Here is a 22,830-nt window from a genome sequence, read left to right on the forward strand (position 1 = left end):
TGTTATTTGGTAAAATCATTTACAATCGATTGACGTATATCCATTTATTATACATAATTTTGTAAGCATTAGCCTGTAGAATTTCTAGATCTAACAGTATCAATGGTTATATTATATCAATAATTTCTCATCAAATATAAATATGTTTCACATTTAGTTGAAGTTAATACTGTCCACTGATCACTATTAATTCATTAGACCTAGTTTGCATTTCAATTAAACACTACCTCATATCATCTCGATGGACCAATTACCTTTATGGCATTTATTACTAAATAATTTATTATTTCTAATTATTGTAAAAGTAATATGTTATATATATTATTCTATTCACTGTTCAGTAATTGTTGACATAGAAATTGAAATCAATTTCTTGATTTTATTAATATTTAGTACCTAGTACCTAGTACGACAAAAAATTACACATCGATCAGTAATATTGATTTATTTCATAACTTTTCAATGATAAGTTAATGATAATCGAATTTAATGAATTTAATACCTAAGTAAATTGGATTAATTTATTAAATAAACGTAAATTGAATATTATTTATAAATTAATTTTACTAATAAATGCCAGATGTTTCGAAAAATTATATTTTAATACATCTTTCAGTGGTCGTCCAGTCATTAATTACGATTTGAAGGCTTTTTGAGCCAGAGCATCAAAGATTTTTGATATAAATTAAACGCAATATACTAATGCTATTAGTACTTTGATTTCATAAGGTATATTTATAATTCATAAATCAATGCAAATATCGAGTAGGAAACTAACGAGACAGACAATATGACTGCAACATTACCCAATAATAACACATTATGAACGAGGAAAGAAAAATAGTGATACTTAAGTCAATTGAAAAAAAAATTTTCATGGGAAATTTTTAATCATATTTTTCTTTGTTTCTATCATTACTTTTTGCCTTTTTGAGTAGTAAAAATTCTTTTTTTCAGTATTGGGGGTGGTGTTTGGTAAAAAAAAAAATGGATCTATGTGATACTTTAGAAAATTGGACGTAAAAATTGTCTTAACAATTCGAAAAAACAAAAAAATATAATATAGGAATGAGTGACAACAAAAATAATACACATTAGAATAATTATACAAAAAAAAAAAAATTAAAAGCTAATTGAATTATAGAATTATCTATTAAACTATGTTATTTAAAAATACATTTGTTTAGTTTCAATAAATTCAAAATGTATATACGTACTACTTAACAATTTGTAGGGTAATTTTGAGTTTCATTTTTGATAATAGATTATGGTAAGTAGTATTTTTAGTTTTTAAAGTATTTGTGTGAAGTATAACATCATAAATTTTACAAACTTGATAAAACTTGTATACGGTCTATAAATATTTAAATAGTTGACAGTAATACTCCAGTTATCTCGTTTAACTACTAACATTTCAGAGAAGTTAAACTTTACAGGAATGTGGATATTATTACTCGTACGAACTCTTATGGAATGCAGGTAAATCTAAGAACGGGTGACATTGATCTGAGAAGAGAATGCTAACAAGTAATTATTAAACAAAAATTAAGTGAAAATTTCTCTGGCAAGGGGAATTAAATAAGGGTTGGAATGGAATTAAATAACTTAAGCCAATTTTTGTTTTATCATATTTAACTTAATAAATACTACAAAGTGCCCAACACTTATTATATTGAGATGTTCACTTGTATAATAGTTTATTTAAATTAAAAAGTACATTAAGTACAAATTATATTATTTTTTTTTGTATTTTTTATAATATAATTACTACAAGGTTATATTGTATTATAAGTCCTAAATGTTGTACATATTTTATGAAGATTTTAAAAATATAAACGTTTATGTTAGATCAATAAATTATAACAATAATTCGGTAAAATAAGTAACACCAAAAGAATTAAAAAAATATTCTCAAATTAACTGAAAGTAGTTGATATATTCTTGTAGTTTATTTGATGACTAGTTAACTTTTTAAAAATACTTTAAACATCATAAAACCCAACTATAGATCATATAGAATATTTTAATAAAAATAACTAAAAGAAATTCATTTTTAAATATTTTTAAAGAATTTAAATATTTTAAACTTTAAAAAAAAGTTTGCTGAAATATTTTACATTCTACTGAATTTTGTTTTAAACACTAGGATAACCCCTTCATTTTAAGTAGATAATATAAAAATAAAATAACGACGATATTTATTTTTAAGTATAGCTCCTTTATAGGATTTTAACTTTAGCTACCTTATATTGTTGACTATAAACTTTTTTTATCTTTAATTTAAAAGTGGGTAAGGAATTTTAAAAAGAATTAGAACTATTAAAATCCCGCTGTCAAGTGTAAACGTACATTTAAATAAATAGATTATAGTGAAAAAATACATTATAGTTTTACGAATAAATTTAAGTTTACTTTTTGATGAAAAAGAAATAGCTGGTGGTTTCAATATTATTTCAAAACGCTTTTTTTTGGAAAAAATATATAAACTAATAATCAATTAATTAAAATTGCTTAACTCAGTATATTTTAAATTTATATTTAATTAATTTAGTATTTGAAAAAAAAAAATCATTGTAGATAAAATACAGGAAAATGATAAAATAAAATCCATGCTATTTAGTTAGCGACGTACTAGTTATTATTATAATCCTTTTACACGGTTTTTATACATGTACAGACTGTATGGACAAAAAACTATAATAAGCAAATACAATTAACAAATAACCATAAAAATCAACCTTTATTTACTTGATATACGTACGGGATTAATCATGTATTTATAAGTTTATTATAGATATTTATTTATGAATATTATATTTCCCGCCTCCAATGATAAACAAAATAGATATGAAAATAAAGGACAAAAATAAAAATAATTATTATTCCCAACATAAAATACAATTTTGCACCAGTGTTCAAACGTTTTTCGTAAAATATGACTGTAAAACCAATTATTATGATAGATACATATAAATTAAATTTTAAGTAATTAACTGAAAATAAATTCTTCATTGCCATGAATGAAATATAGGCGTATAACCAAAATTGTTTGTCTTAGTTATTTTTGGAGCCTGATTAATACTGCAGATAGTAATCAATATTTTATTCAGTTAATGGTTAATCCCGAGTGTTTTGTCACGCAAGAAAATGCAGGTTAAATGGGTTTTTGAACTTGGGTTATTTAAACTTTTTCGAATGTCAATAATATGGTGTTCAAGTTAATTCAGGTTCAAACACTTCATTGGAACTATCAAAATAACTTTTTTTGTAAGATACATAATATTATTGCATTATTTTCTTTTATTATAAATACATGTCCATTTGCAATGTGTTAAAATCTAGTATTAAGATAAATTGACAAAAATAGTTTAACACTAGGCGTGTTGTAAATACATAATAATTAAAAAAAAATTACAATTATTAAAGATTTAAGATTAACAGACAAATTATATCTAGAAATGAAACTTCTATTTAACAAAGTCTCACGAGGAACAAAAAAAAAATTATATTATGGATTAATTCGTTAAATAGAAAATGTCGTTAAATGGAAGTTTCGCAGCTGTGTTTAAAATAATAATATATCCCTAATTTAATTTAAGTGAACATCAATTATGACTTATATAATTTCTATCACATTTGAGTTATATTTGAGAGATACTGCCATTTTAATTATTATGTTTTAAAATGATTCTATAAAATTCAAATTTAATTACTTTATAATATGTACTTATTTATTTGAAAAATTGTATGATAAACATATTATAATGAATTTAATTTTGAACATTTACTTCGTCGACTAAGCACTAAACGAATAAATTCTAATATAAATAATATAATTATCAGGAAGACAGGTTTTTTTTTGTCGTAAAATTATGTTGGTGACTATTGACGGTACTATATTATCAATTCATATTTAGCCAAAAGTTTACGATGTATAATATATCAATACATATAACTAAATCAAGATATGAATAACCTCACAATTGCAGTTAAATAAACGTATTTTATTTTTCCGATTGAAAAACAGCTCGCAGTATATTTTCAATAATATATTAGCTATAATTATATTTACGACCATGCAACAAGACACGATATAGCGTGTAAAATATTATTCGAACCCAACTGCGGTCACAGTAGTGGTTCAGCATTCCGTCTTTTTGGGTTAGTGTGGTGTAATCTAATTTGGTGACGTGTGTGAATAGGCTGCGAACGGGCTAGCCACTTGTATAAGTTGCACACGTTGCGGTTGTATTACACTTTTCGGATTCCATTAAGTCCTCAGCTATCTATCTGTGAATGACCTTTTCAATTCAGTTTTGCGGTATTACAGTCCTACGAGAAATACCACAAACGTGTGAAACCACCATTTTGCCAGGTCCGAAATGTGTCTTTCAAATATCAGACGTAAAATAAATTAATAGGCATATATTATGTTATTATACACAAGGGTAAATTGAAATAAAAAAGAAATCTGGTAAAAATAAAATTGTTTTCAGTAAAAATGTTGTCCTTAAATGTGTATTGATAGGTACTTCTAGGTATATAGTACGAGTGTAAGCCAGATATGTTTCGATATTATTTCTGTTCATTAATTGAATTTTATAGATAATTAAATAATATATAAACTTTTGGTGTTATTTTTTGATTATTTATAAACAAAACTAGGGTTTATTTTCAAAACAAAAACAGTAAAAAAATAAAATACACCTACAATGAATTCCTACGTTTCTTCCAAACTACATCAATAAGATAAATTTCTAAGCTATAAATTTAATAAAATTACTTGTAAACAAAACCATAATTGTAAATCTTAATTTTAAATAATAATTGATATTGAATTAAAAATCAGAAAATAATATGATATTTATATTTTTAAACTTATTTTCGTATACCATAAAATATTCGTTTCTCGTATTTATAGTTCAAATATGAAATAATTTGTATTATACTCAAAATATTCACATAAATCAATAATAAAAATATATCATATGGGATAGATCACTTATGAAACGATTTGTGGAAATAATTAACCAAATATGTAAAAACACATTACTGAAAAACACACACGAATACAGAATAAATTTATATTTATAAATATTTGCTGTTTCACCCTTAATATTTTTTTAAGAATAAATTTAATTTTTAAAAGTAATTATAAACACTCTAATCTAGATAAATTATTTTATACCAAGTATTGTTTTTCGATAAGAATACAATGTATTGAGAAATTTTTTTTTTATCCATTTTGAACGTCACGGTATTTTTAAGGCTCAATAAAAACCAAGAACATGATATTACTAGTCTCTTTAAAGTTTTATTCACACTCTTGCAAGCTTTAGCTCACAGAAAGTCTGTGACCGGAATCTAATGCAGCTTATAGTCTTCAAGAGATTTAGAATTCTAAATGAAATTGGTATATGGGAACTGGAAAAAGATATCATAAAAATAAAGAATATATTATTCAACATCAGTCGTTTTGATCGAACTGCAATGCATTTCAAACGCTTATTATTATTATTATTATTATTATAAAAAATAATTAATTTTTCACCGATAAAAAAAAATAGCGGGTAAGTATGTACCACTCTGCTGTACATAGAGCTGTACGGTACATTAGGTACCGTGTGGATCACTATTACATATTATAGGAGTGTTAAATTTGAATCCAATGATAGGTATTATTGTATACGAAAAACGATTCTGGACGAAGATGATTTGTTAATCTAGGATATAATTTCCAATGGTTGGTAAAAAAGGTGGTTTATGTTTTAATGGCTTGAATACACCATAATTTAAGTTCTTATATAATTATTGTAACCTAAATTTATGGAAAATCTTGTACTATTAAATGTTCAATTCTTAGCTACTTATACAAAAATTTTTATGAAAATTACCTACAGGCTACAAAATAATTTGCAAATATTCATGATTTTAACGAATTTATTTCAATGTTTGAACTTCAAATGCTAATAAAAAAAATTATGCGTATGTATTCTTATAATTTTTTTTATCATCATAAGGATAACTTATGAAGATCTTTGTATTCATTTTTCAAGTATTTTGACTACACCAAAAAAATTGTATGTACACTTAAAAAAATTGAAAATTTCAGTTGTCTAAAAATAGCTCAAAAAGTCAAAATATTTTGAAAATGAAATCATGTAAAGAAAATTCTAATCTAAATAACAGGTGAAATTTTCAAGTATCTACGACTTATACTTTTTGAATAATAACAAATATTTAAACTCGTTTAAGGATACATCGTTGTCATTACACTATTAAGTAAAAATTTTAAATTCTAATGCACTTAAAATTTGTCCTATAATGATGCGTCGAGTTTTCTTTATAGCTACTTGAAGGAAAACTTATAGAAAACTCAGTGCTGTATTTTCAAACCTTAGTTATAAATACAATAAATTATATGATTTTTCAACTTAAAAATTAATTGCAAATTTTCGGAATTTCAACATATTTCGTAAAAATTTGAACTATAAACACTTATAAAAAAAATGTTGACTAACAACTTTTGATTTTTTTAACTACAATAAGAACAACTCATAAGAAAACTTGTATTAAATTTTAAAGTTGTTTTGATCACCCAAAAGTTCAGTGGTATATAAATAGCTCAAAAAAAAAATCAAAATATTTTGAAAATTTAACTGTATATAAAATATAATACTAACATAAACATTTGGCGAAAATTTCAAGTATTTATAGTGATTAGTTTGTAAGTTACAATCATATAAAAAAATCGATTTGGTCGATAACTGGTTTTGCGTAAAAATTCCCGTTTTTCCGTCACTTTTTTTTCTCGATTTTTTTGAAAACTGTTGGAAAATGTGTACTTTTTACATGTATAATGCACCAAGTATATTCACTTTTCTATCGGAAACCACCCCCAAAGTTTGAAATTAAAGCATTATTTCGACTAGTTATGCTGTACACAGACACAGAAACAAAACAAAAACACACATCATTGTAAAATCAATACATTCAATACTTCGTTCAGAATCTTAAAAAAACAAAAACAATTATATTTGATTGTATACCATAAAGATCAACTGTAATTTGACGATTTATAGGGTAATTTTTATGCTGATAAATTTAATTATGAACCCGGTTATTTTAAATCCTAAATTTATTTTTGTTTGTACAGGGCAACTGTACTTGTGAATTTATCTAATCTTTGAAAAATATTTGTGTTGTTTTTACAATATAAATTATAACTTTAGTTTAAAATTATAATTTTAGTTGTGTATCAGAAGAACATATTTTTAATTTTGAGTGATATGATGAGTATATTGTTTTTACAATGATTTTTTGTTTTTTACTTTTTGCGTATGTGTACACAATAAGTTGTCGATAAAACGCTTCAATTTTAAGCTTTGAGGGTGATTTAAGATAGAAAACATTACAAGATCTAGTTTGTTCTTTGAAGAAGTAAATAGGAACAACGGGAAACTTTACGCAAATCCAATTTCAGATAAAATCGATTTTTTTTTTTTTTTTTTTTGTGAAACTCAAAATCGAATTACCATATTATATACTTGAAATTTTTATCTAATATTCGTATTATCAATTTCCATTTAAAGTAAAATTTTTACTATGCTTAGACTATTTTTGAGCTATTTATAGATATGAAAAGGTTTAGTTTATTTTTCTTGAAATATCAATTAAAAATAATACTTAATCTGCTAACTTAGATAGAAATGCTTGAAAACACTAATTTTATCGTAAGTAAATCATTTTTCATCAAAAATATATTAAATATCCATAGCCAAAATAAAGTTTAAAGCTAGAATTCTGACTTAATTTTAAAAGCCTTAAAAATAAGAAATTAATTTGTAGTTAGTAATTCATGAAAATTTTTCAATTATCTTTAAATGCCAACAAAAAATAATTTTCTTATTCAAAATTCTTCAAATTTGAATACAAGATTCAAAAAAAATTATTATTATATTTGTATAAACGTATTAAAAGAATAAATCACAATTTATTTTTTCATACGCATTTTAAATTAGAATTTTAAGAATTTTCATTTAAATCACAAACTATTTGTAATTAAAAATTTATAAGAACTTTTCGTTTTATATTTAAATTTAACAATTGAATACATGATTCCTTCTATGTATTTTATTCTAAAACCATAAAATCTAATAAAAAGTATAGAGGCAAATATTTTTTGTATGTAATATTAGTATTAATTTGAACCAAAATACTTATTTAAACAATACATTTCATCGTTAATAATTTATTATCTTATTATAATTTAAAATATTATCCATGGGAAAAACTGAAGACTTTTTCGTACATTATATTATGTTGAATTTTACCATGCTTCAATGCTTGTCATTATATTATTATAATAATATGTTTTATGTAGGTTTATAATTTTACATGCTTATCAATAATGCATATTTCATAAGTCACTGTATTATATGTGTTAAATTTAAATTATTATTACGATTATAAGCAGATATAGTATAGAATGTATATTTTTAAATCATAAACTATTATTTGTTTATATTATACACTTATTAAGATGTGTCTACTAATTCATACGAAATTCGTTTTACAAGTAAGATATTATAAAAAAAAATACTTATTTTATATTATATCCCTTTAAAGTCATTAGTAATATTATAATTTATAAATTAAAAAAGCCGAATAATTGATAATAGTAAATAGTTAGTATCTAACAACATTTGAGTAAAAGTAACTATTTATAAAATTAGTTTTTTTGAAAAAACTTAAACTGAAAAGCGAATATTGATTATAGTCTAAGATTTTCATTGAGCTTACTACGAATAAAAATTAACAAAATTCTTATTTTTATATTTTTGAATATTCTACAGCTATCAGCTATAATATAGAAATGTAGATAATTATAATTAATATTTTTAAAAACTATCATTCAATGAACCAAGTAATTTATTATGTTTATAACCTTAAGGTATGAAGAAGAGTACTTATATCAGAAGGTGAACGGAAGGTTGTCTGTATAATAACACCTAAATTCAGGATGAAAAAACATAATATTGTAGATAAATATTATGTTTCATTATATTGTAAAATTATACAAATGTATTTTGTAACAATTTTTTTTTTAGATACGTTTATAATATACATGCACTTATTACCTCAGTTTGAATTGTTACATTAACAACAATGAATAACATTTCGAAATTATGAAACTATAATTTTGCATATTAAATATTTGGTCAACCAAAATAATATTTTAACTTATTAATACTTTGAGGTTTGGAAAAAAATGTATGCTTATTAACAACATTGTTTTTAAACTTTTACATTTAAAGTGCTTACTTAATTGTCTTAATTAATTAACTAAATAATGTGTATATAATATGTAATAAACTAAGCATCGTCAAAAAACCTGACCGTTAAAAAAGCCAAATTAAAGTCGCTTAACGTAAAAAGTAAGTCTTTCTAAGTAGTGATATCTATATCATGGAAGAGTCTATTCTTTTTATAACCCAACACCTACTCTCATTCCCTCTTTGATGAGTAACAATGTTCTTTTATTTGTATAGCGTAACACTTGGCTAATTTCTGAATGGGACTCTCGTACGATGTCAACATTTGGCACATGTACGTGAGTATGATCTTTCATTTTTCGTTGTTAAAATTTGTTTTGATGAGGTATAAAATATACTTAGCCACAATGTAGATATCTCTATTATTATTGGTTGAAATTTTGGATAGAAGGTCTTGAGAATTTCTTTTCTTTTTTTCTGAGTTTTATCCTATCCATTAGCCAATCATTATTTTTTTTAGCTATATTAGTAGCAGCTGTTTACAATGCACAGATCAATTCAGAACTGGCTAATTATTAAGCAATACCAATTGAAATAACATTATTGCTCATAGAAGTAGAGGCAAGTATATAAGTGTACAAGTGTACTAGATAAGCAATTTTAGCTGAATAAAGGTTCCATATTTTAGAATCCAGACAGCATGAATCCAAAAAAACAAAGATGTGCGAGAATAAGAAAAATTGGGAAATACTTTAGTGTAAAGATATCGTGCACCATGTACCGCGTTCTTTAAACTTGGTAAAAGCGTAATAAACATAAAAAAATATAGATTTTTTTCCCCCTTTTGCAACTCACTAGTCGATATTTACATTTTTAAAACGTCGATTTTTATTTAGTAAGTTATTTGTCATAGACGTTTTTGTATTATAGTGCATTGTAAATTCACGATCCCATAATGATAATAATACGTTTCTTTTCTGTTTCTCATCGTAATACGGCTATACTACAACTATATATACCCAATGCGTATAATACGTGCGTATACGTGACAATAATAATATTATGTACTGACCTTCGGCTGTCGGTTCGTGTCGGTGACGGCGGTCTGCCGCCTCGGGTACGGGTAAAAGTCGTCGGTGTAGACGATGTTGCGGACGGCGCCGCTGAACCGGGGCTCGAAAATGACGCTGGGCAGCGCGAGCCGGGTGAGCCGGCCGTTGTACCAGCCCGGCATGCCGCCCACGTACACGGCCGAGTTGGACGCCAGCCGGCCGAACTGCAGCTCCTTGCCGGCGGACGCGGCCGCGCTGGTCGCGTTGTCCACGGTCAGGGCGGTGACGCGGCCGCGGCGCTCGATGGCCACCCGGTGCCACCGGCCGTCGTACAGGTCGTGGCCGGCCATCAGTATCTGGGCACCGGCGCCCAGGTTGTACCGCAGCCGCATGGTGCCCTCCACCATTTTCAGCTCGAAAAAGTCGTACGTGCCGCCGTCGTCGGTGTACATGAGCAGCCCGTTGGGCGACCGGGTCTTGAACTCCATCTCCAGCGTGCCGTTGACGCCCGCGTTCCACTTCCGGAATTGGCCGTAGGTGCCGTCCAGCACCAGACCGCCGGCGGCGCCCATCACGGTGGCTACGCACCAGACCGCGAGCGCCGTCATCGCGGTGGTGGTCTTCGTCGTCGTACTCGTCATGACGGCGCTGCAGATGAAGCTGAGGCGTCGGCGGCGGTGGTGTCGACGGCGGTCGGCCGACCGGCGGCGATCACTGCAGCGCGACCGCTTCCGCCCTCATGCGCGAGCGAATTGCCTCGTCACCGTAACGCCGCTGCCGTACGATCACCTGACGATAACAAGTAAATAAACCACCGTGTTAAACGCGATTAATTAATAATAATTATAATAATAATAATAATAATGCTATTTCGTTAGTGTAAACCGCTTAAATAATAGTATATGATGGGGGGAAAGAAACGGTCAAATACAGTATATGCTATAGAGTAATTGGTTACGAAATTACCAGCAATTTCGAAAATAATATTACATAATATAATATATTCCAACGGTTCCCAACCCATGGGCCGCGAGCGTACTAGGCCGTGAACAATATAATATTATTATATATTTTTGTTTCACACTTATAATATTTCTGGTTATAATAATATTCGATCAATATTATAACTACAGTGTAAAATAAGTGTACGGTATCGAACGGTTGAGGTTTGAATGTAGTTTTATCTCGTATAATATGTTATATTTTATAGTTATAATACGTATATTATAGGTGTGGTATTATAATAGTGGGCCTCAAAGATTTTTTTACAAAATTGGTGGTCCGCACAACTAGAAAGGTTGGGAACCGCTGATATATTATATTATTAGAAAATAAGATTTTTCACGATATTATGTATTATCTGACTCATTATAAATCAATATTAATATACTCGACGTAAGTAATAGGATAAGTACAATTTAATACATAACAAGTTATTATCGATTCGAAGAGCTGTCGGGAAATATATGTTAGCAATTAAATTATGTTTTTAACTAATTCTTGGAAACCTAGTTAAATTACGTATACGAAAACAACAATTTTCGGAAGGAAATTAACAGTGAGGCTGTGGCCAATAGTCATAGACCTTAGGTATAGAAAAACAACAAGGAAACCAAATAAAGGAAGCCCCCACCACAACAAATTCAGATGTACAAGTGCCGATGAATCCACAGCACCTTCACTTCTTACATGCATTTGTATACGTAGGTTAAATTAAAAAACGGACTATTTAAAAAAACAAGTTACAAACATTTCAAATTCGTGACTGGGAGTGACGGAAAGTGGTCACGTTACAATAGTAAATATAAATGAATCTAAGGTTCCATAAGTAAAATGAAATGTTTTTGTTGGTAATATAAGTAATATTATATTAAGACATATTAAATATATATATATATAATATATATTTATTATAGTTAAACAAATGGCTAATACTATTCTATAAAGTCTATTAAATCGTTAATTTAATGGTTAAGTATTCAATATTATTTTGTTTAATCATTTTACATTAATTGATTTTTACAATATATTATTTGTTCTGTAAAAATAAAATAATTATTGTTTTCACGATTACCTCTTAAGTTTTTTATTTTGGATCATATAAAAGATTTCCGTAGGAATAGATAAGTTTATCTAAAACATAGATCAATAAGCTTTGATTAACTAAGTTCAAGTATTTAGCAACGTGTAGACCTATCTACTTGGACTTTTGGTTCGAAGGAATTGATGTTAAAAAGTAACTTGTATAAGTGATTGCTGAGCATTGAAAAGCAGAAGTTTATTGTTAAAAATATGATACAGTATAATATTCTTCAATTCACATAAAAACAACAAATTTTTCAGTTTTTAAAAAATTTTTTTAGAAAAATTAAGCTAGATGTGATAGTTAGAAACAATATAGGTAGATAGAATTTCTAATTTTAAAATTAGTTATGTATGAAAAACTATCAATGTTTATAAAAACGCATCTTTTTAGAGGGACTTAACAAAAATATTGAAAGATACATAATAAGCGACATTAATAAAGAAAAATTGCGTAAATTCCATAGCGACTACCTGCATGTACCACGGGTTCCAGATAAAGTTTCTAACGCTTCAGAAACCTCAACAATGGATATAAATAAATTAAATGGAAGCAATAAAAATTAATAAATTTTAATTTCATTGACTGAACAATTAGGTTTATAAATGGATTTAAAGTAAGATGCAAACGAATTTACTTTCTGGTCACTAAATGTTACATCAACAAGATGCATATCATTTGGAATTATCAAAGTTTCTTGATGATTACAGATAAAACCAAAATCTAATCATAATGTTTAATGTATTTATTATTTTTGTGTCAATAAATTATAAACCCTACACTAAGAGCATTATAAAACTATCAATAAGTAATACAAATATCTATAATATAATTTGTTAAATCTTATGATAGAGTACCTAGATAGTAACAATAACTATTAAATTACATCTGCAGTTTTCAAACTTTTTTTTGTTGCGTACCACTTAGGTAAATTATTAATTATTCACGTACCACTAATGACTAAAAATAGAACGATCCAAATTTTATAATTGAATACTTTACTTTTTAGTTCAATACATTTATTAAAAATAATAAGGCAGTAAAATACTACAGTATAATTGTTTTTATTTATTAGTTTTTTTAAATAAGATATATAATGAATTTTCAATGAGATCAGAATCGAATATTTATTATTGATTTTCCGTTCTACTACCATGCGGCCTTCCGCATACCACCATAATATAGTCTTTCGCGTAATTGCGTACCAGTTTTAGAACCACTGTATTACACTACTTCTCCTCAAAAATATAAGTATAATTTAGTAATACGTTATGTAATAATCCAAATCAATAATTGTTTATAAGATAGTCAAATGAGTCACCAAATAAATATAATATAACAATACTAATATGTATCCTATTGTAATTTAACGTTAAGATAAGATTCCAATTTTTTTGTTTGCATCAGTACATCTTAGAAATGAAGGTTCAGGAATAATTCAACTTAAAAACTTTGTAAAAAAATATTCTTACAAAGTATTAATCGTTCTAGAAGTAATTAACCATTCATCCCGATTACAAATAATATACTAATCGCATTATCGCAACGACCGATTATTCTCGTCCATGATAATGCAACCGGATAACGGTCGCCGAAAGTATGTATATTTAATATTATGTATTTATGTATATATATATATGGAAATATTAATATCTGTCAAATTACGTCAATTCGCATAGTGTTGTTTTTGTAATTCCAAACCCCAAGACTTACATTTGGCGCAGTCGGAAAACGAGTAAGGTAAGTGCTAATTTGTATACAATTAATTTCACGTAAATTAAAATAAATTAGCACATATTGGGTTAAAAGAATCTAACTTAACCTAATCTATATAGGATAAAAATATAATTAGCTAACAAACCTAACAATATTAAACAAATTATTTTACATTATTTTATTTTTATTGAATTTTATTTTGTCGCGCTTTCCGATTACTCATATGGAAACCTAATATAAGTTTGAATTTCGAGAGCTCTATGAATATTTTAATAACCATTAAAATTATTTTAAAAAACACTCGGGTGTTAAAAATTTTCAAAGAAGGTCTTACAAAATCATGAATTATACATTTTTTTTATGTATTTCTGATAACATCTATAAATTGTAGTAACAACAAGCGTTATGCGTATTTTTGTTCATTTACTTTTGGACACATTGGAAGGCATTACAACGACTGACAACCAACAAGACAAGTGATGACATGTATATGAAAAATAACAAAAAACGATATATACTTCATTACAAAATTATAGTGTTCACTACCTTAGTATAATATAATACATGCATAAAAAAGTATGCGGTTCATTATTTTCATTAGAATGACATAATATAGTAATTTGAGGTGTTTAGTGTAACAACTGACATAACAATACATAAACTATTGCTTTGATTGTCCCATAAAAATTAATTATTTTTCAAAATGTATAATACACAGAGATGTAAAATATTAAAGTAAAAATTAACTATATATTCCAAGTATAAAATGTTTTGCTTTTTGAAAAATAATATAAATATTGAAGATAATTATATTTTTAAATAATATATACTATTAAAGAAATATTAAATAAAATATATTGATTAAAAAATAAAAAATTTTTAAAAAAAATTAAGCCATATACAAATAAACTATCAACGAATAAAACTATTTATTTTGACGTAAATTAAGAGTGATAATTTTTAAAAATAATAAAAATAAAATAAACAGATTTATGAATAAATAATAAATAATACGAGTACTAAAAAGTAACATTTAATAAATTATATTTATACTATTATATTTTTGATTTTAAATAATAGTGAGTTATGTTGCAAGAGTGGTAAATTATCTATTTTAATCGTATGTGGCATAAACTGCTGGAGAAGGATGCATTTTGCACAAGACTAAAATTTCCTACCCGCTCAAACTACATGTACGAGTACAATCTTTGTCACATCTCTGCCTCTTATCGGTATTAATGTGACAATGGTACTTGGTAACACTATAGCCATCATGTCAGTACAATTGTCTTGTTTAGACATTGCATATTTGACATTTATTATTAATTGTTATTTGGTACATACTTAGAAAAATATTATATTTATATTATTATATTTGACTACTTGCGCATTTATATATTTTCATTTTATGTATTTTAATTATTTACTAAAATTCGTAAAATAAATTGATTGGGACCCCACTGATTCAAAACCTTTGAAAATAAAATAATTTTTAAATGTGTACGCCATAAAGGTTATAATATAATGTAAAAATGGAGTAATGTTTTGTTAGGACCACCGTATTATAATGTATGACGGTAATTCATAATGAAGGGTTGTTATCGTTTTTGACGTCTAGATCCACCAAAATCGTTCATAGAACAGTATGGAAGTAAGAAGTAACAGTACTACCAGCTTATTTTTGATGTATTAGACGAAACGTATTGATACATATATGTATATATTAATCCGATTTCGACAGAAACTTTTACGAAAAATGTAGCAAGATGTAGCAAGCGGAAAACACTTATCCGCCTGGCGGGTAGAAAAAAGTATTTACTGTATCCTAGAGAGAAAAAGGTAATTTTCCAACGCTTCAACTAGCATCACAAATTAAACTTTCAAAGTAGGTATATAAAAATAATTATATTACGACTTGTACTCCAGAAGTATTCACTATATATAAGAAAAAAATTTATAAATTACAATTAAATTTCATAAAATAAATACATTTTTTTAAATTAAAATACTTTTTTGTTTTTCTTATGGCAAGAAAAATGCAATACTAACAGGTCACAAAAATAAATAAAAAATGTACTAATAAAAAGTGTATTGAAGTTAAATATAATAACTACAATTAATCATAATATGTAAAGTAAGTTATTTCACCTATACTCTAACAAATCGTTTTTAATTTTAAATATATTTACGTTTAAAATTAAATTATACTTGTATACGAAATAAAAAGTAACAAATTTTAAGAATATATTCATTGTAAAGCTAATTATTGATTATTAATTTAAAACATTGGTTTGCAACAAATACAAGAAGCAATTAACTAATAATTAGTATTTTTTATCAATTAACAAATTTACAGCAACAGAATTATATCAATTTTTTTAATTTATAGTGTATTTATTTTTCTAATTTTATTAGAATAACATTAAATAAAAAATAATATAACTGTTAAAATTTGTTTGATTAGTTAAATATAAATATAGGTATATTAAATTTAAATTCATTGATTTGATACAATAAATATTAATAATTAACAATTTTGTTTTAAACTAAATCAAACCATTATATTAATTTTAAGTAAAAATGTTGTTTTCACAGAAATAATATTCGAATTAATTTTTTTACAGTTGATTTTTTTCGTATTATATAAAAACATAAAATAGCATAAATTAAATAACTAACGTTCGTTATTTTAAAGAAAATTCTAAAAGCTTGAATTGGATGTTCAAAGTTTTAGACACGAACTAAGAACAAATAAAAGCTTTTAACTACGTATAAATAGTAACTGCAAGACTACTTTCAAATATTATTTGTTAAATGTAATGGTAATAACTAATAGCTTAGATATGAGTTACTTAAAACCATTTCAATTTAAGTCATCAGGTATCTAATTGTGTTTATAAACCTCGGTAAATTCATATTTATTAAATATTTAGTTCTTACATATGCAATGATACACACAATATATTATGCTATATCCTTAGTTTATTTTTAGATTCAAAAAGATAGACTAAACATAGTTCACAAATAAAATAAAAATAATATGTTTTTCATCACTTTTCACATTTACATTATTTATGTGTACACATAACATAACTTGGCATTGGTAAGCCAATTTTGGAATTACTAAAATGTCAGAGTAAATCCATTGTTTCTTTTACACATTCACATTTTATCGAAACTTTTGTGCTACCTCGTTTAAATTTTTAATCCTTTTCTAACATAGGTAACTTGAAATTCATTTGAATAATACAGTTATTATAATTTACTCGTTGATTCTATGTAAATGCCATTAAGCTTTTAAATAAAGTATTGTAATTTCAGACGTATATAGTTTACGTAAGTAATATTGTATTATGTACTTTTATCATACAATATATTTAATTTTACAAATAAATGTCATTTTTTTCATTTAAGTACAAGAGGTATTTTTTAAATAATTTCAAATTTAAAACAAAGTAAATTATATTATTAAATGTATTATTCAAATCTTTAACAATTATTTTTTTTTTTTAAACATTTTTAAACAACATTTTTATTTAATAGAATACATTTTGTATTAAAAAAATCTGTTATGACCATGTTTTTAAATGGTTTCTTTAATATTTAAAACAAAAACTAATTTCATATATTTATGTTTGAAGTTCAAAATTAATATAATGTATAATGAATAAAATATTGAGTTAGTTGTCAATGTACGTTTATAATTTATTTTTACGATGCGAATAAGAAATATATTATAGATACATGCACTGTATAATTAAAACTTATACAATTATCAAATATCAAATAACAACTTATAAAATACTAATAAACACCTAATAATTAAAATATTTTAAAAAAACTAAATAATTTTTAGTATAATTTTAACTAATTTATCAATGATACAATATTGTAGTTTGCTATACAATATAACATAGAGATGTAAATATATTTTTTATTTGGTTTTTATATGATTCTTTAATGTATTATTGAGGAATATTTTCGATAGATTAAAGAGTATACTACACCGTTGTGTGCATTTACAACTTATCAGGTATTTGATTTAAACAAACCCTTATTTTTGACGTAATATAATATTATTAGTTGGTTTAATAATTGAAGTAAAAAATTCATGTGTGTTATAAAAATGTTCTTATTGTATAAAACGATAAATTATAACTAAAATTACAACTTTTGGGTTATTATCAGGGGGAATAACGGAATACCACAAATAGTACATACACAGCAAACAATATTGTATACATTATATACATGGTGAGATTCTTAGATCATATACTTGTATATAATCTAAGGTGAGATTAGATTAAGTTTTATGCCATAGATATTCTCTTATTTTATAATTTTGACTGCTTGATAACTATCATAATATAATTTAATTGTTATTTAAATAAAAACATTATACATACATACATAAAGATTAAAGGCTATATATATATATATTAGTCTACCTATATAGTTTTTCTATAATTAGAACATTTTAATTGTTACAATTTGAATAATGGTTAACGTTACAATTAAATGATAAGCTATTATTAGTGAATGCAATTAAATTACATATTTCGGTAGATTTTTTTACAAAAACTTTTAATAGAATATCATTTCCCGATTAAAAATGTAAATTTGTGCAGTTTTCTCATATTAAAAAGTCTGAGAATTATAATAACTAAGTTATACGCACTTTCATTTAAATTAAATAAGTTCTTTTTCCAAGAATAATTTTTCACTCTAAGCTTTCTCATTTCACTTTAAACTTAACTGAAAAAAAATAGAAAACAGAACTTAAGTAAAGTCTAATAATATTTTTCGTAGTGTAAAATATTTTGGAAGTTCTATGTAGCACACTGCACAGTTTAAATAATGTAAACTGAGTTCATTAAATTGTTCTAGAGTATAGTTAATTCTTAGTTAATGAAAGATTAAACTAGTAAAAACACAAATAGAATATTTTTTATGATAAATTATAAAATATTATTTAAAAATTCAGATATTTTATTTAACTGTAAATTGTAATAATTTTCCATGAATAATAAATTTTAAAAAACTATGCACTATTTTTAATAATAAAACTTTATCTTCATTAAGACTTATCGATTTTGAACTCAACTATTGTTGTATAATAGTATTCATTCCAATTTCAATAATTTTTTATTTAAATTTTATTATTGAGATTCTAAAAAAGTGAAATCACTAAATTGTTTTATCGTATCCACGCCTTTTTAAATAAACTTTTATGGTGGAATAATCTAATAATCATCTCTTTATGTAAATTTCATATTAAAATATTAATTATTAATTAAAATATAAATACAGAGAACTTTATAAAAAAAAAATTAATACATCAGAAAATTCCAATATTTTTAACACTATAAAGTTAGAAGTATTTGTAATAAATTTCGAATGACGGCGATTAAAAATGAATATAGTTCTCTTAAATAATAATATTAATTATAACTGCAAAATAATATTATAGTTATAGTTTTATAGTAAAAATCTCCTATTAACTAGTATTATAATAATAAATGCATTGTGCTAACATAATACTATATTCTATGAAATATAACGTATACCTATGGATTATCTTACACAATAGTGTTAAAAACCTTAATATTCTGTCTTCACAAATCATTTTTACTCCATTTAACATAGCTTGAAATATAATTTTATTTAAATTCAAGACAATGAAACGTAAAAAAAATACAACGTTTATCTCTTAAAATAAACAAAAAAAATAAATAAAGAAAGAAAAGATAGATATACATTTCCCAAGAGTTTTTAGGAATGACATCAAAAGATTCAATATACACATTGAATATATAACAGAATGATATAAAAACAATAAAGTGTCTACAAATAATATTTTATGATTTTAAACACTGTTGTCAATGATAATAAATACTAACTTTAAATATATATATGTATACTATGTGTGTGTGTGTGTATTATCTATAAACGGTTTATAATGGTGGATACGATTTATAAGTATAATGTATTTAATCATACACCACTGAATGATTCTAATATTTTTTTGTACACAGTAATTTTATGCCTATTTTATATTTTTTTTATCGATACTCTCTAAGCCCACATAAATCACGGTAAAACTGTAAAAGTGCACCTTTTCACCCATATTATTAACTTTTCTTAATAATCATTATATTAAAAAAAGTGCATAATAATTTTAATTTAATCAAATGAAACTCTTAACAATTAATTTAAGACTTATTTAACTTTATAGACTAATAACTCATATTTATTTTGTTAATATAGTTGTAACTTTTCCATCACTTATTTTGTAGATAAATCATTAAGGTTAATAATTTACATTTATTAACAAGGATATATTTATTTACTAAATTATTATTATTAACAATATTAAAAATTACACATTTAAAGTTGAACCCATAATAATTAATGATGTGTATCAGTAAATTATTCGTTCAATAAAATAATATAAGCTATGGTAGTTTTATTCTTATTTAGAATTAACATATTGCTTCGTGTCTACTCGTCATAAATATTAAAATATATTATTATAAACATTTAATGAAAACCAAAATAATTTGTCAAGATGTATATTATAATCGTATATTATACTTTCTAATCAGACCATTTTTTTAAAAATGGATTTCCACTCCCTCTGCCTTAAAAATAGTAGAAGTACTACTAAAAGTAGTAGAAAACCAATCTTTCCAGGTAACCTTTTTCCAGCTTAAATATTCTCACCCAGTATCAGTGAGAATATAATAAAATAATTGAGACTCAAATTTCCCTAAACAATACTGTAATACTGTATAAATAGGTTTTTTTTTCTTTTTATAGTTTATTCAAAGTATAATAATATATACTAATGTATAAAAATAAAATAAATATAGATTGTTAACTTTTTTTTTTTTGTTTATTATTAGTTGTTTTTAGTTCCAAAAATAGACAATCGAACAACGGTAAATCGATAGAAAATACTTACAGGACGTGGGTTGTTTTTACTACGCTGTTAAAAATAGTAATGTCTGTTTTACTATATCAATAAATTTAATATAAGTAATAAATTAAAATATGATTTTATGAATTTTCCTAACCTAAATAAATACACCGTTTCAAATCATTTGCTAATACCTAGTTTACTGATTACAACCATTTTGATATAAATATGATGACAGCTTAATATTAATATGTATAAGTCAGTGTCAAGTGTTCTACTCCTAAATATACATTAAGATTAGTGCTACCAAGGAAAAAGGTTGATAAACGTATGCTGTTCCAAAACAATTTTTGTGATTTGTTAGAATATTAAAAGCCAATAATTAGAACTAAACCAATATTAAGTAAAATAATTTAAAGATCAACATTTAAAAGGATGAAACGATTATTAATTATCATAGTATTAATGGTGCATACAAATATACATATAGGTATCTAATATAAATACTCGCCAGCGTGCGCGCGCGATAACATATACATTTTTTATCCAAATTGTTAAAACGACAAATTTTATCATCTTTTTCGGTTAGTTCGTACAGCTGCTGGTCAAAAACTAGTTTTACTCACAAATCAAAATAATCAATGGTATTGCGTCAGCAGTCTGCCATCGGCTACATGGTAAGATGTGAATATGTAACAAAGGGGTAATTAAAAACTAGTGTAATTTATCTTTAAGAAGATTACCACTATTAATACCATTGTGGGCTCCTAAATCATCTTAATTTCTAAAAAAATTTAGTACAACTTTATGTTATGACATAATATTAAACTGAACACATTTTGCTAATTTATCGATAATATTTAGGTTAGCACTATTTTTTCATTAAACAAAGGCAACCACTGATGTCGTGATGCAGATTTTACTGTTTATTAATGGGTACCTTCACCGAAACAACGCTTTGTATTGATATTTGGTGGATTTTAACGGAAAAATTAATATAATATATTTATTATTTAATCATGAATTCAAATTATTTTACATTGTATAGTTTATTACATGATTGTTGGTTGTTGAGAATGTAAATAAGAAATTCTAAAAAAAAATATTTAAAAAAAATATTAAAATGCAAATCTGTTTCTAGTACAGTTTTAGAAATATAATATTAAATATTTGTTACTTAATGAATTTAGTAGGCATTTATTTTAATATTTAGACTAATAATATAATTTGTATTTTTTTTTTTTTAAACTAATATGGAACAAATAATTACAGTTATCAATAAGAGGATTTATTTAATAAAAACTAGAGGAGGTAATATCCTCTTAAAACAAACGGTTTCTTTTTTTTTAAAATTCCACAAACACAATACGACTATTATACAATCTATAAATACAATCTATATATAACACACATAAAATGTCCCAAAAACAGCTCTCGTGTCATATTATATAAACGATTTGAGAATGAAAAGAAACAGCGATACTCGTGATATGTTTATGTGCATTCACAAGAGGCGACGAAAAAACAAACAATTTCCACGACAGTAAAAACCTTTTAACAACGGAAGAATTGCGCAAAAGAAAAAGTAGGTGAAATTACACTTGATTCTGTATTTATTTGTGCGTATGTGTGTGATGTATCCGTATTACACGCACGCATCAAACCAAATAAATGGTTCGTTCTTTTTTGTCTTTTCCATTTTTGCCCAAATACAAATCCTATTTCATATCATATGTGTAATCCACGTGAAAATATTAAATCCCTTGGATTAAACTAACAATATTA

At 25.2% G+C, this 22,830-nt stretch overlaps 1 protein-coding gene across 1 annotated transcript in view; it reads right to left on the reverse strand.

The window, feature by feature from the left end:
- The window catches only part of LOC114120666 (neurexin-1), a 225,921-nt gene that overhangs the window by 187,051 nt on the left and 16,040 nt on the right, over positions 1-22,830 (reverse strand). Inside the window, exon 2 of the mRNA XM_027982637.2 lies at positions 10,348-11,116. Within this exon, the coding sequence (XP_027838438.2) occupies positions 10,348-10,968 (621 nt within the window). The 5' untranslated portion in view covers positions 10,969-11,116. The remainder of the gene's footprint in view (positions 1-10,347; positions 11,117-22,830) is intronic.

The sequence above is a fragment of the Aphis gossypii genome, chromosome X (assembly GCF_020184175.1).
Source record: "Aphis gossypii isolate Hap1 chromosome X, ASM2018417v2, whole genome shotgun sequence".
Lineage (NCBI taxonomy): Eukaryota > Metazoa > Arthropoda > Insecta > Hemiptera > Aphididae > Aphis > Aphis gossypii.